The 16484-nt window shown below is 41.0% G+C and overlaps 1 protein-coding gene across 18 annotated transcripts in view; it reads right to left on the bottom strand.

Moving 5' to 3' along the window:
- Window positions 1-16484, bottom strand: part of PPP1R36 (protein phosphatase 1 regulatory subunit 36) — a 67351-nt gene that overhangs the window by 20698 nt on the left and 30169 nt on the right. For 6 of the 18 annotated variants that reach the window (XM_042989880.1, XM_042989882.1, XM_042989885.1 and 3 more), the window contains 2 exons: window positions 7259-7384; window positions 6295-7120 (listed from right to left, as the gene is read on the bottom strand). The exons of 2 other annotated variants lie outside the window; for them this stretch is intronic. In XM_042989880.1, coding sequence (XP_042845814.1) covers window positions 6772-7120; window positions 7259-7384 — 475 coding nt within the window. In that variant the 3' untranslated portion in view covers window positions 6295-6771. Of the gene's footprint in view, window positions 1-12; window positions 2485-6294; window positions 7121-7215; window positions 7385-14033; window positions 14327-15741; window positions 16302-16484 lie in introns of those variants that run through there. 10 more of the 18 variants (XM_042989886.1, XM_042989884.1, XM_042989887.1 and 7 more) reach the window with 7 other exon arrangements.

Raw genomic sequence — 16484 nt, 5'->3', positions numbered from 1 at the left:
ATGAAGAAAACTAATAAAAAAAAATTTTTTTTTAATAAAAAAATAAAAAGATCTACAGAGGTGAAGCCAGCTCAGGGCTCAGGTGCTATTCCTTTTAATGCTTGAGGACTCATGACTTGGTTAAGGGATCCTATGGGGAAAAATGATGCAACTTCCATGGCCAGTCTTATACCTAAATGGCGTAGATGATCACCCAAAAAGTGTGGCTTCAGGGAAACCAACAAGACACTCTTCACAGCCCAGCTATGTCTTTCCAGTGTGGTGTCTGAAAGTCCATCATTAGCTATATGCACTCCTCTGGGCTGAGAATTTTTGGTCTCTGGTTTCCTCTACTGACAATTCAGAGAGCGGGCCTTGCTCAAGTGGTGCACACACAAGGGGCCTCTGAGCGTCAAAGAGACTTGGAGAAAGAATGTCACACCTTCTGCTTTCCCTGCTGTGATGACAGATGTCTCTTCTCTCTAAGGGCAACCCCCAACCTACGCTTCCCAACCTTTGGTTCTCAGCTCTCTACAAGTATGCCTTCTCTCTCTCCTGAATCATCAGTTTGCCCTGTGTCAGCACAGACTCATTCTATTACCTCGGATCTCTAAAAGCCAAAGATCCAAACAACCCAACACTAAAGCTTCACCTCCTTGACAGCATATCTTCCCCTAGCTCCTGCGCCATTTCTTCCTTTCCCTTCATGACAAACTCTGCCAGAGTTTGACCAATCGTGGTTTCCTTTTTCTTTTGCTACAAGAACTCTGGCAGAGGGCTCCCTCATCAAGGGGGCGCCACACTTGGAGCCCGCACAGTTGACCTCTATGTTCCCAACCCTGGCAGACACCTCTGTTATTATCGTACCAGTTCGTCCTGCAGCATTTCTGCCCAGCTGCCACCCCTACTTCATGGCAGGCTCTTTTCTCTTGTCTACCATGACTTCTCTCCGTCATGTGTTTCTTCGTACCTCACTGGCTTGTGGCACATTCTGAAGGCGGGGTGAGCTGCTGGAGCACGTAAGGGATTTGCTGCGTTTGCTCCTCCCCTGCCCCCTCTTACATGTAGAGTGTCCTTTGTCTTCTGTATCTTCAGTCTCCTTAGGTAATCTTAACCAATCCGAGAGCCATTGACTCCCAAATCTGTATTTCCACCTCAGGTCTCTCCCCAGAACTCCAGATCTCTCTATCCAAATGCCAACTCATCTCCACAGGGATGACTGATTGACGTCTCAAAGTTAACAGTCTAAAAATAGAAATGAAGATTTCTCCCTCAACCTGTTTTTCATCCATTCTGCCCTATGGAAATACCAAACACCCAACTGCTCAGGCCAAAAACTTTAGAGACTTCCTTGCTCTCTTTCTTCTCTTCCCCAACAGCCAATCCATCAGCAAATCCTGCCAACTCTACCTTATCCAGAATCCATCCCTAGTCCAGCTTACCACCTTCCCTCTCCTGGGCCACCTCTGTAATCTCTAATTGACCTCCAGCCTCTATTCTCCATCCCTCCAACCCTAACCTCAGCCCATCTTCCACACAGGAGCCAGAATAATCTTTTCAAACATAAATTGGACCGTGTCACTCCTTTGACTACAAGCCTCCACCGGATTCCCATCCAATTAGACAAAATCCCTACAACCTACAAAGCTCAAACCATCTAGTCAGTCCCTGCTAACTCCCTCTCGTTCCACCCTCTGCCCAGAGAAGCTCCAGCCATGTGGAGAAGCACAGACCATGTCTACCTCGTAATGGGAGTAATATTCTCAGAACCTGGCCCAGCAGGTGCACAGTAATTATTTGTGGATTCACAAACGATTTCATAAGACAAACATAATTCTAGACTGGTAACAACAGCTCTGTATCTTAGGGTCCTGGCTTGAAAAGCCAGCAACTATAACTACCACTCTTCCTGGTTTGCTGCGAGAACTAATGGGGGAAAAAAATTCTAGCTCTAAAAAATCCACTCAATTGTTCTTTAATGGGTACATGTTCCAGTGTGAGTCCTGCGATGGCAGATAGGGCTCCTCCTCACTTTCTTCTTTGTGTGCAATGACACAAGGCTCTCGAGTCGTCAAGCAAATGCTCCGTTTGTGCCTTTTACATCTGCTTCAGTGTGTGATTATCATGGCATGATAAGGGATGTGGGTGAAGGGAACAGGGTGCATGTGGAGAAGGAGATAATTATTTCCAAGTGAAGCAACAGTGTCTGGGTAGAAAGCAGCAGATTTATGCAGGCGGTGGGCTCAGAGAAGCCACACAAAAGAACACAGTCTCTGAAGCAGGAAGTGTGCTATCAGCCGGATCCGCGGGAGGCCTGACCACCGCCGCGGGCACGGTCTGAGGCGGATTCCAGTTTTCTGCACGTGATGGAAGTACTGCATTTTGCTAGTGTGTTCTTTTTCTCGAGGGCACATTTTGTTCAGTTGACAGTCTCAGGCATGCTTTAGTCGGAGCTTGTGGCAAAGGGAAAGGATCGGGAAGAGGGTGTCACACTCCCCAGTCAACCTGCAATCACATCCGGTAGTTCAGGAGAATTAATACCTATTCATTTATTCTCATCTCCCTTTCCATCGCCAGCCTTTCTTCTTTTTTCCATCTGTAAATATTTAAGTTTATGCCTCTAAAAAGCGGGGTGGTGGAGGGCTTACAAAACCACAGCAACATTGTTAGGTCTGACAGATTCACCAATAATTCCTTAATATCAGATAGCCCCCTTAGTAGTAAATTGCCATGATTATATATATATATATATATATATATATATATATATTTAATAATTTAATTTAATATGTTTAATTTAATTTAATAATTTAATATATATTTAATTTAGTATAATTTATATTTTATTTTATTTTTTATAAATTTAAAATAAATTTAAAATAAATTTATTTATAATTTATAAATATTGATTTATAATTAATAAATTAATTATATTTAATTTAATATATTTAATTTAATTTAATAATTTAATATATATATATTTAATAATTGGTTTGTTTATTTTATTTTTTTTAAATTTTTTTTTCAACGTTTTTTATTTATTTTTGGGACAGAGAGAGACAGAGCATGAACGGGGGAGGGGCAGAGAGAGAGGGAGACACAGAATCGGAAACAGGCTCCAGGCTCCGAGCCATCAGCCCAGAGCCTGACGCGGGGCTCGAACTCACGGAGCGCGAGATCGTGACCTGGCTGAAGTCGGACGCTTAACCGACTGCGCCACCCAGGCGCCCCAATAATTGGTTTGTTTAAATCAGTATCCAAGCAAGGTCCACATACTGCATTTGACTGATATGCCTAAAGTTTTAACCTAAAGTTTCCTCTTCCCTCCTTTCTTCCTCCTTGTTACTTGTTGAAGAATAAGGTACATTTTTCCATAGAGTTCCCCCATTTTGGATTTTTCTGATTGAATTCCTCTAGTATTATTTAACATGTTGCTCCTCCCCTGAATTTCCCATAAATTAAATGTTAGATTTAGAGGCTCAATCTGATTTGGGTTTTGTTTTTTTGGGGGGGTTTGGGGAGAGTGGTTTGGCAGGAATCTTTCTTTCTTTCTTTCTTTCTTTCTTTACATTTATTTTTGAGAGAGAGAGCACAATCAGGGGTGGGGCAGAGAGAGAGAGAGAGAGAGAGGGAGACACAGAATCCGAAGCAGGCTCCAGGCTCTGTGCTGTCAGTGCAGAGCCTGATACGGGGCTCTAACACATGAACCATGAGATCATGACCTGAGCTGAAGTGGGACGCTTAACCAACTGAGCCACCCAGGCACCCATGCAAGAACGTTACATAGGTAGTGTTTCATATTCCCATTGGCGGCACTTGATGACTAGATGTCCCTCACAATGTTAACCACCACCGGCAATCAGTGCCTAGACCCACTATTCCACGGACGTTTTGCAAGATAGTAAGATTCTAACGCTATCATTCCTTCTACATTTATCACCTGGAATATTTCGACACAGAAACTTTCCCTCATCAACTATCTGGGTTGCCCTGGGCTACACTTGAAAGAGTTCACTGCCTGCCAGGGAAACAAGGCAAACTCAGATGCAACCGCCGTGCTGCGTGGTAAGTGTTCACCAAAGCATCAGTGCGGGAGGAAGATGGAGTGAGCAGGGAAAATGAAACAGGAGCTCCTCCTCCCCAGGGTCCTCGCTATTTCTGCAAGGATGATTATGAGCTGGCGGACTGCTGAGCCCTTAAGTTTCTACTTCACAATCGAGCTTACCTGCACACTTCCCCATTTTGGACTGAGCTTTGTCCTGACTCTGGAGTTCAGCTGTGAGAACAGGAATCCCACCTTATTCTTCTTGAATCCCTCATGGATCTAGCAAGGCACTGACTGCTGAGTAGGCTTTCCGTCAATGACTGACGACTGCTTGTACATTCAGGGTGCTAAACTATTTATCAATATCATAATCACCCTCCAAAGCACTTCTGAAGTATCTCTCTGGTCACAGGGCTGGATGAAATGATATAGCTCCACCCCTCATTAAGTCTCAAATCACCACAGATTGACATGAAGGAACCTGACATTTGAATCAGCCCTAAATGCATATACAAGTACACAGACATGTTCAAAAAGTAATATGTTCCTGCCAAATTGATTTCCAGAGTATATTCCCCATCAGTGTGTGAGAATGCCTACTTCTCCAGCCTCCTGCCAACATTAGACATTGTCATTTCTTGAAATCTTTGCTAATTCTATAGGTGAAAATGGAATCATATGTTCTAATCTAGACATCCAATGAGTAGTGAGAACAAATACCTCTTCATATTGGCCATTCGTGCTTCTCCTTCTGTGGCTAATTACCTACTCACATCGTTTGCTCATCTTTTGATGTCTTTTGATGTCTCTTTGTGCTGCCCGATAGGGGTGGGTGTTAGATGTCACCACTATGCAAGACATTGGGGACGCTAGTTTTTAATCTATTGTAAAAAAATAGAACACGTAAGCAAAAATGTTTAAAGAAAAATCATTCATGGGGTGCCTGGGTGGCTCAGTCAGTTAAGCGTCTGACTCTTGGTTTCAGCTCAAGTCATGATCTCGATGGTTTCACGGGTTCGGGCCCTGCATCGGGCTCCATGCTGACAGTGTGGAGCCCTGCCTGGGATTCTCTGCCTCCCTCTCTCTCTTCTCCTCCCTCACTGGCACTCTGTCTCTCTCAAAATAAATAAATAAACTTAAAAAAAGAAAAGAAAAATCATTCACAATCCTACTTCTCAGGCAGAATTGTTAATAATTTAGTTATTTCCTTTCAGACTTTCTATAAATATATGTGTGTTTTAGACACATGGGATCTCACTATATTCAGCTTTTCTGTAACCTGGTTTCTTCATAGGGCCATTTGCAATTTCTTCAAAGAATGACAAATCAATAATACAAAGATCAAAATAGAGTCCAATAATAAAAAAATAAGCAAAGTGTATGAGTTAGGTAAATAACCAGGTACCTGAGTTCAGACTGGTTTGCTCTCATCACTCCCAGACTGGAGGTGAGGCCGGAGGGTCAGGAGTTGCTGAGGCAGATTAGAACTCCTACAAACAAGTACCTAAAAAGTGTTTTAACAAGTTTACCTGGGATCTGGAAGCATTTTAAGATTCTGAGCTAAAAGACGGACAACTGAATTTTATCAATTAAGAAGAAACACCGAGAGACCATTGGCCTTCACCCAGAATTTATAACAAGGCGCTGTTACTTTTATTATCTGTAATACCTTAATATAGTACCTTGGGCTGGGAAATGCATTTACTCCAAGAAACAGTCATTTCTTATATTATGATTCCTGTGATAAATCAGGAAAGGAGATGCGATGTGAAGAGGTATTCACCCCTACTCTTATTTGGAAGTATAAACTAGAATGAACATACAAATCTATCTTTCACTGCCATAGAATTCGCAATGATTCAAAGAAATGATAATGCCCCAGTGAGGATTCTCACACAGAGATGGAGGTCGTGTGCTTTGGGACCAGCCTTCCCGGAGGAGATTGGGTAATAATAAGGTCTGGAGGATGAGTGTGCTCTTTGATGCAGCAATATCATTGCTGGGCTTTATCCTGAGAAAACCACCATCAGTTTGAGTGATAAAGTACGTATAAAATAACATAAGGGATTGGGCAAGGATACAATGACAGGTTCATACCACAGAATACTACAAGGCAATGAAAATCGTATTTCAGGGGCACCTGGCTGGCTCAGTCAGTCAAGCGTCCAACTCTTGATTTCGGCTCAGGTCATGATCTCATGGTCATGGGGTTGAACTCTGCATCAGGCTCTGCACTGAGCACGCAGCCTTCTTGGGATTCTTTCTCTCCCTCTCTCTGCCCCTACCCTGCTCATGCTGTGTCGAAATAAACATGTAAAAAAAAATATTTCAGCTGAGTATTGGCTGCTGTAGGAGAATGTGCACCACGCATTACCACGGGAAGAAGGCGGGGTGCGGACAACAGCACACGGCACGACCCGGTTTTTGTCTGTGCGTGTGTGCACACGGATGACTGGAAGCGGATTCACGAAACATTGGCGATAAGGTTTTTTTTTTCCTCCTCTCTGTGCTTTTCTAAGGTTTTGTGTTTCTTTGTGTTTTCTAAGGGTTTTTGTTTTACACCAAACAAGGTTTACTTGTGTACATTAGGGGGAGGAGGGCTGATGTCATTACAAAGCCTTTCTAAGAAGTATGGACTGATATGGGGCATCCACAAATAGATTTTGATTTAAAATAGCTAAAATTTTGATTTTAAATAGCTCCAGTGTTCTGACGCTGGCCAGTGAAGGCAGGAGAGGTGAGCCCCCTCAAGGTCCTAGGCTCGGGTGGCCACTCTTGTGCCAGGTTTCAGTGTGGCCTGACTTCTCAGGGTGAGGGCTGAGGCCCTCGGCCCAGGGCATTCTCTCTTTTCTCGGCTTAGGCAGCTGGGTTAGAGGTAGGAGAAGTAAAGGAAATGAGAACAAATCCTTCTGTACAAGGAGGAGGAGGAAGGCCAGGGTGCAAAGGAAGAGGTCTTGGACACTAAGGCCCTTGGCACAGCTCACCTGGACTGCCTCAGGTGTCACCCCCAGAGAGAAAGCCACCAGCATGTGCCCAAACTCAGAGACAAAGAACAACATGAGCCCGCTGCAAGACACAGGCCGCTCTGGAGACGATCTGCAAATACAATAGGGGACAGTTCACCCTGTGCTCTCTGTTCCCTGAAACTGCTTGCCTTCTGCAACCTGAAACTTGTTCAGAGGCAGGAGGGGTGAATGAAAATGGCCCCGGAGGAGTCAAATTTATTCTTCTTACTTTGCATAAAAATCAGCTGGGCGATCAGAATGCCATAAACGAAGTCCAAAATAGGATGATAGGGTTGGGCAGGCTGAATCCTGCAATAGTGATGTTTCAGATGCTCTAGATCCCTGGAGCAGGCAGCTTTAAAACAAAGACCAAACAGAAAAGAATTCTGCAGTCATCAGCAGAAGGCTAAGCAACAAGACCTCATCTTCCTGTGTAAAGAAGTCCTCACTATTCCTGAACCAACCCCGTGGTCCAGCTCAAAGATACAAGGCCTCATGGCCCCGCAGTTTCCAGGTCTGAGCGCCGTGAGAACCCCTGGAAGTATTCCCTGGTACGCTCCACCCCTGTCTGCCTATCCAGACCCCTTACGTCTTCAAGACCCATCTCCGTGCCCACCTCTCACTGCCTCCACCTGATGGGCTCTCTCCCTTAAGCTCTAGTGCACTGTTTTTCTTGATTTCTGACATCCAGTCTCCTTTTCGAACCTGTATTTGTCTTATCTTTCCCCTGATGCCCAGAGAGCAACTTGCATAGAGGACAGCATGTTGTTCATCTCTGTGCCCACGTATCAGAATCCTACAGAGGTATCTGCCGAACATTTTTTAAATCGAATTTTTATTTTAGGACAATTTTAAATTTAAAGAAAAATTGCAAAGATAACATAGAGAATTCCTGTATACCTTACACCCGGTTTCCCTATTATTAACATCTTACATTAGTATGATATATTTGCCACAATTAATGAACCAATACTGATACATTACTATTAACTACAATCCACACCTTAGTAAGATTTCCTTAATCTCTTCCTAATGTCCTTTTTCTATTTCAGGATTCTTTCCAAGATATTACATTACATTTAAATTTTTTTTAATGTTTATTAATTTTTGACAGAGAGAGACAGAGACAGAGCATGAGTGAGGGAGGGGCAGAGAGAGGGAGACACAGAATGTGAAGCAGGCTCCAGGCTCTGAGCTGTCAGCACAGAGCCCGACGCGGGGCTTGAACTCACAGACCGTGAGATCGTGACCTGAGCCGAAGTCGGACGTTTAACCGACTGAGCCACCCAGGTGCCCCTATATTACATTACATTTAGTCATCATGTGGCAGTTTCTCATAATTTCCTTCTTTTTCTTTAAATTGAGATATAAGTCACTATAAAACTCACTCTTTAAAGTGTACAATTCAGGGGGAGAGGAAGGAAAAAAAAAAAAAAGGTTAGAGTGGGAAAGAGCCAAAGCATAAGAGACTCTTAAAAACTGAGAACAAACTGAGGGTTGATGGGGGGTGGGAGGCAGGGGAGGGTGGGTGATGGGTATTGAGGAGGGCACCTTTTGGGATGAGCACTGGGTGTTGTATGGAAGCCAATTTGACAGTAAACTTCATATATTGAAAAAAAAATTAAATAAATAAATAAATAAATAAATAAATGAAGTGTACAATTCGGGGATAGTATATTCATCATGTATAACCATTAACACTATCTGATGCACATTTTTATCAACCCCAAATCAAATCCTGTGCCTGTTAGCAGTCACTCACCATTCCCTCCTCTCCTCAGCCTCTGGCAACCACTAATCTACCTTGTCTTTATGGATTTCCCTATTCTAGACATTTCACACCATTGGAATCACAGATATGTGGCTTTTTGTGTCTGGTTTCTTTCATATAGCATGATTTTTTAAGCTTTATTCACATTGTAGCATGAATTAGTGCTTCGTTCTTCATGGCTGCATAATATTCCATTGTATGGATATACCACATATTGTTTACCCATTCATCAACTGTTAGACATGTGGGTTGTTCCATTTTTTTAAATCTATTATGAATGGTATTTCTATGAACATTTGTGTACATGTGTTTATGAAACATCTGTTTTCAATTCTCTTGGGTATGTCTAAGAGTAGAATTGCTAGGTCATAAGGTGATTCTATACTTAACTTTTTGAGGAACAGACAACCTTTTTTCCAAAGTGGCTGCATCATTTTACATCCCCACCAGCAATGTTGTGAAGGTTCTAATTACTCCAGATCCTCATCAACACTTGTTTTTGTCTGGCTTTTTGCTTATAGCTATCCCTAGTGGGTACGAAATGGTATTTCATTGTGGTTTTGATTTGCATTTCCATAATGACTAAGATTGTTCAGCATTTTTTCATGTGCTTATGGCCAATTTCATATCTTCCTTGGAATAATATCTGTTCAAATTCTTTACCCGTTTAAAAATTTGATTATTTGAGAATTTGCTTGATGGAATGAACAGCAGGCTAGAAGAAGCAGAGGACTGAATTAGTGACCCCAAAGACAGAGTAATGGAAAGTAATCAAGCTGAACAAAAGACAGAAAAAAGAATTATGCAAAACAAGAATAGACTTAGGAAACCCAGTGACTCCATCAAATGTAATAACATTTGTATTATAGGAGTCCCAGAAGGAGAAGAGAGAGAAAAGGGGACAGAGAATTTATTTGAAGAAGTAATACCTGAAAACTTCCCTAATCTGAGGAAGGAAACAGATATCCAGATCCAGGAAGCACATAGAATTCCCAACAAAATCAATAAAAGCAGATCCATGCCAAGACATATTGTAATTAAAATGGCAAAATATAGTGATAAGGAAAAAATATTGGGGCACCTGGGTGGCTCAGTCAGTTAAGTGTCTGCCTCTTGGTTTTAGCTCAGGTCATGACCTCATGATTTGCGGGATTGAGCTCCATGTAAGGCTCTGCACTGACAACACAGGGCCTGCTTGAGATTTTCTCTCTCTCTCCCTTTCTCTGTCCCTCCCCTACTCTCATGCTCTTTCTGTCTCTCTCTCACAATAAATAAACTTTAAAAAAAATATTAAAAGCAGCAAGATAAAGACAGTTATATACAAAGGAAACCCCATAAAGCTGTCAGCAGATTTTTCAGCAGAAACTTTCCAAGCCAGAAACGAGGCATGATATATTCAAAGTGATGAATGGGAAAAACCTGCAGCTAAGAATACTCTATACATGCACGCTTGGGTGGCTCAGTTGGTTAAGCATCCAACTTCGGCTCAGGTCATGATCTCTCTAAAGAGAAAGAACTCACAGTTCGTGGGTTCAAGCCCCAAGTCAGGCTCTATGCTGACCACTCAGAGCCTGGAGCCTGCTTCAGATTCTGTGTCTCCCTCTCTCTCTGCCCCTCCCTGGCTCACGCTCTGGCTCTCTCTCAAAAATAAACAAACATTAAAAAATAAAATAAAAACAACAACAACAACACTCTATCCAGCAAGGCTATCATTTAGAATAAAAGGAGAGATGGTTTCCCAGACAAACAAAAACTAAAGGAGTTTATGACCATTAAACCAGCCCTGCAAGAAAAACTAAAGGGGACTTTTTGAGTGGAAAGGAAAGACCAAAAATGGCAGTTTGAAGGTCGGAAACACAAAAGCAGTAAAAATGAATATTCTATTTAAAAAATCATTCAAGGAACTCACAAAATAAAAGAATATAAAATATGACACTATATACCTAAAATGTGGGAGGAGAGGAGTAAAGAATGGGCTCAACCTTAAATGACCATCAAATTAATAATACAGGCTGCTACGTGCAGAGGAAGTTATAAACAAACCTAATGGTAACCACAAATCAAAAACCACTAATAAATATGCAAAGAATAAAGAGAAAGAAAATAAAATATATCACTAAAGAAAGCCAGCAAACCATGAAAGAAGACAAGAGAGGGTCAGAGACAATCTTCAGAAAGTAATAAAATAGCAATAAATACATATCTATTGATAATTACTTTGAATGTAAATGGACTAAATGCTCCAATAAAAAAACACAGGGCAACAGAATGGATAAAACACAAGACCCATCTATTTGCTGCCTACAAAAGACTAATTTTAGACCTAAGGACACCTGCAGATTGAAAGTGAGAGGGTGGAGAAACATTTATCATGCAAATGGATGTCAAAAGAAAGCCAGAGTACCAATACTTCTATTGGACAAAATAGACTTTAAAACGAAGACTATAACAAGAGTCGAAGAAGGACACTATCTAATAAGGGGGACAATCCAACAAGAAGATGTAACAATTATAAATATTTATTCAACAGAGATCTGCTTGGGATTCAATCTTCTCCCTTTCTCTCTTCTCCTCGTGAACGCACATGTGCTCTCCCTCTCTCAAAATAAATAAACTTTAAAAAAAACGTAAAGAAACTAATCGATAATACAACAGTAGTAGGGGATTTTAACACCCCACTTACATCAATGGGCAGACCATTTAAACAAAATCAACAAGGAAATAATGGCTTTGTTTTCTTTTTCTTTTTTTTTCAAAGTTTTATTTATTTTTAAAGAGAGAGAGAGAGAGAGAGCAGGGGAGAGGCAGAGAGAGAGGGACAGAGAGAGAATCATGAGTAGGCTCTGCATTGTCAGTGTGGAGCCCGACATGGGGCTCAAACCCATGAACTGAGAAATCATGACCTGAACTGAAACCAGGAGTCAGATGCTTAACTGACTGAGCCACCCGGGTGCCCTGGAAAAAATGGCTTTGAATGACACACTGAATCAGATGGATTTAACACACATATTCAGAACATTCCATCCTAAAACAGAATACACATTCTTTTCAAGTGCACATGGAACATTCTCCAGAACAGATCACATATTAGGCCACAAAACAAGCCGCAACAAATTAAAAAAGATCAAAGTCATACCATGCATCTTTTCTGACTACAACACTATGAAACTAGAAGTCAACCACAAGAAAAAATCTGGAAAGACCACAAATACATAGACATAAATAGCATGCTACTAAACAATGAATGAGTAAACCAAGAAATAAAAAAGGAATTAAAAAGTACATGGAAACAAATGAAAATGAAAACACAATGTTTCAAAACGTTTGGGATACAGCAAAAGTGGTTCCAATAGAGACTTTATAGCAATACAGGCTTATCTCAAGAAGCTAGAAAAATCTCAAATAAACAACCTAACCTTACACCTAAAGGAGCTATAAGAAGAACAAACAAAACTTAAAACAAGCAGGAGGAAGGAAATAATAAAGATTAGAGCAGAAATAAATGATATGGAAACTAAAACAAACAAACAAACAAACAAACAATAAAATAGATCAATGAAACCAGGAACTGGTTCTTTGAAAAAAGGTCATTAAAATTGATAAACTTCTGGTCAGGCTTATCAAGAAAAAAAGAGAAACATCCCAAATAAATAAAATCACAAATGATAGGAGAAATAACAACCAACACCACAGAAATACAAACAATTACAAGAGAATATTGTGAAAAACTATATGCCAACAAATTTGAGACAACCGAGGAGAAATGGATAAATTCCTAGAAACGTACAACCTACCAAAACTGAAACAGGACAAAATAGAAAATTTGAACAGTCTGATTACCAGCAAAGAAATTGAACCAGTATTCAACAATCTCCCAACAAACAAAAGTCCAGGACCAGATGGCTTCAAAGGCAAATTCTACGAAACATTTAAAGAAGAGTTAATACCTATTCTTCTCAAAGTATTCCAAAAAATAGAAAAAGAAGGAAAACTTCCAAATTCATTTTATGAGGCCAGCATTACCCTGATATCAAAATCAGATAAAGATACCACGAGAGAGAGAGAGAGAGAGAGAGAGAGAGAGAGAGAGAGAGAACTACAGGCCAATATCTATAATGAACACAGATGCATAAATCCTCAAAATAGTACCAAACCAAATCCAACAATACATTTAAAAACTCACTTATCACAATCAAATGATATTTATTCCTGGGTTGCAAAGGTGGTTCAATACTCAAAAATCAGTCGATGTGATACAGCACATCAATAATAGAGAAAGAATAAAAACCATATGATAATTTCAATAGACACAGAAAAAGCATTTGACAAAGTACAGCATCCATTCATGAAAAAAGCCCTCTGCAAAGTAGGTCTAGAGGGAACATGTCTCAACATGAGAGGCCATATATGAAAAACCCAGATCCCTGATCCACAGAAACTGTGAGACAATAAATGTTACTCTTTTAAGCCACTATGTTTTGGGGTAATTTGTTTCACAGCAATAGGTAACTAATACAGTTAGGAGTACTCCCCTCCTCGCTTCCCACTGCTCTGATCCCGTGTGTCTTCGAGTCTTACTTCCTCAGGGATGACTTCTCCTTCCCCTGCCCGTTTCTCACATACCAGCAAGTCTCTGGTTACACACTCTTGGCATTCTTTTTCTCTTGTGCGGTATTCATCCCCACTTGATTAGTTCAATATCTGAGTATGTTTCCCGTCTGTCTCTCCCCAAGACTTGTTGGTTCCAAGTCAGAGCTGGCTATATTTTTTCCACACTGAATTCCTAGCACCAAACATGGTGCCCAGCACAGAGTGGGGATATACCAACTATGGAATGAAAAAATGAGTAAACAAATGAAGGAATTGATAGATGATGTACACCAAAGCCTCGTTGTTCAGAAGGGAGGTAGAGAAAAGCCTAACACCCTAGGAAAGATAGTTATAAAAGTCTCATAATTCCCAGGTTTTATTTTAAAATATCAAAAACTAGGGGCACCTGGGTGGCTCAGTCGGTTAAGTGTCTGACTTCAGCTCAGGTCATGATCTGCCGGTTCATGAGTTCGAGCCTCATGTCAGGCTCTGTGCTGACAGCTCAGAGCCTGGAGCCTGCTTTGGATTCTGTGTCTCCCCCTCTCTTCTCCTCCCCTGCTCACACTCTGTCTGTGTCTCTGTGTCTGTCTCTCTCTCAAAAATAAACATTAAAAAATGTTTAAACATTTTTAAATATAAAAAAATAAAAACCAAAAATAAAACCATGTCAACATATTCTAGATAGAAACTTGTCATGATGGAGTGTATTATAACCAAATTCTCTACGTAAAAGTCCAACAAAAGTTAGTTCATAGCCCGCAATTTTGATAAAAACTTTGCAGTTTTAATGGGAGTCGTCACCAGAATTGACTTGGATGGTAAAGAATAACAGCATGAAGACAGAGGGTATGTTGAAGCCATCCTGCATTAGCCGTAGGCTGGAGTTGATGTGCCTCTGCTCTTGATATTAAATCTGGGGAAGGTGTCCAGTTTTCTCTGTGAAATGAACGCATTTTTAGCTAAAGGCTAACAGGAGGATTTTTTTTTAATGTTTATTTTGAGAGAGCAAGAGAGAGCACATGTGCAAGTGGAGGAGGGGCAGAGAGAGAAGGAGAGAGAGAATCCCAAGCAGGCTCCATGCTGTCAGCACAGAGCCCAATGCAGGGCTCGATCTCACGAACCTGAGAGGTCATGACCTGAGCTGAAATGAAGAGTCAGACGCTTAACCAACGGAGCCACCCAGGCACCCGAGGAGGATTTTGAAGCTTGAGGATAAACTTTGTGACCACAGAAAGGTTAATTCAATCCAGTTGTTTTAACAGGTGAAACTCCTACAGGACTTTAAAATGGTAACATAGAACCAGTGACTCTCTATTCCACATAGTGGAGTGCTTTCCCGAGTGATTTCTAATCGTCGTCTGCCAGATAACATCCAACTCACTCCCTAGTGGACATTTAGCTGTCCTTTGCATTCTGCTCCACTGTGCTCTTGCCTTTCCTCACAGGGCACACTTTTTCATCTCTGTGTCCTTGCACACGTTCTTTCTTGACTGGAAGTCCCCCTTTAGTGTCACCCAATCCCTGCAAAGCCAAATTCGAGTCGGAATGCTCCCAGTCCCCCTAGAAGTGATTGTTCTTCTGCTCGGTCCTCTTAGGGCACTTGGTTTTTATCTCTTTCATGGCCTCTAATACATTTAAAATTGTCTTGTGAGCAGGTGTGTATTTTATTTATCTTCTCTACCATCCAGACCTGAGGATATGGTCTCTGTCTTGATGATCCCTTTTCCCTACATAACCCACCACAAGGTTTTGGATGGAGCAGAGGCTTTTTTTTTTTTTTTTTAATGTTTATTTTTGAGAGACAGAGAGAGACTGAGTGAGAACTGGGGAGGGGCAGAGAGAGAGGGAAACAGAATCCTAAGCAGGCTCCAGGCTCTGAGCTGTCAGCACAGAGCCCAACATAGGCCTCGGATCCATGAACTGTGAGTTCATGACCTAAGCCGAAGTTGGACGCTTAACCAACTAAGCCATCCAGGCACACTTAGAGCAGAGGCTCAATACATATTTGTTGTCAAATGAGTAAACGAAAGAATGAATGAAACGTATATGTTAAAAGGCTTTGAAATGAACAAGATATACTTTATATCTCAACGTGAAAAATAATATAGCCATCGAGATTTAATTTTAAAAACATTTTATTTCCCTTATAAAATTTCATTTTCAAATGTACCAGATACTCTCATAAAGTAAAAATGAACTTAGAAACAAATAAACAGAATGTTTATTTTTTTAGGTGTTTTATTTATTTTTGAGAGAGCACAAGCAGGGGAGTGGCGAGAGAAAGGGAGACAGAGGAGCCGAAGCAGGCTCTGCACTGACAGCAGCAAGCCCAACGTTGGGCTTGAACTCACGAACTGCAAGATCGTGACATGAGTTGAAGTCGGATGCTCAACCAACTGAGCCACCCAGGCGCCCCCTAAACAGACTGTCTCTTCACTAGTCTACTAGAACACTGGTTAAACGTTCTAATACGTTACTCTAAATAGTCACATAGAAGCCAAGGAAGTAACTAAATAACAAAGCAAACTAGTAAATATAGGAAAATGAGCTTTTCAAGAGCTTTCTGAAATTTCTTTTAATAGTCCACTGTTGAACTTTTAACAAAATAATTTGAACAATTTAAAAAGCGTAATAATAATAAATATTAGTCCTATATAAAGTGATTAAGTTGAAGTAGTTTACTTCAAATGCAGGGACTTAATTACAGAACTGGAATGTACCAGGTTATTTAGGGAATGTTGTTTGAGAGGACAATGTTCTCGTGACTAAGTCCAGTGTATCCTGGATCCTCGTGTTATTTCTTTCTATCAGGGAAGAATGTATCCCAGACATTCTTTTGTTTTCTTCTGGTACAAGGGGGAGGAGGGTATGGGGGTTGAACTGACATCGAGGCTCCCCCAAGATGCCAACTCTGTGAAAAGAATTATTGGTATAGCTGAAGCAGTGTGGCCAAAGAATGAGGTGTATGGCTGTGGTTGTGTGCTTGTGTGTAAGCTACACACATACGTACACACATGCACATATTACACACACACATAGAAGTTTTCCGTTTCCATGAACTACCACTGTGATTTTAAATAGGGGTCCAAAAGCA

Source organism: Panthera tigris, chromosome B3, assembly GCF_018350195.1.
Source record: "Panthera tigris isolate Pti1 chromosome B3, P.tigris_Pti1_mat1.1, whole genome shotgun sequence".
Taxonomy (NCBI): Eukaryota; Metazoa; Chordata; class Mammalia; order Carnivora; family Felidae; genus Panthera; species Panthera tigris.
Note: the sequence above shows the minus strand (reverse complement) of the source record. Positions and strands in the feature narration are given on the sequence as shown.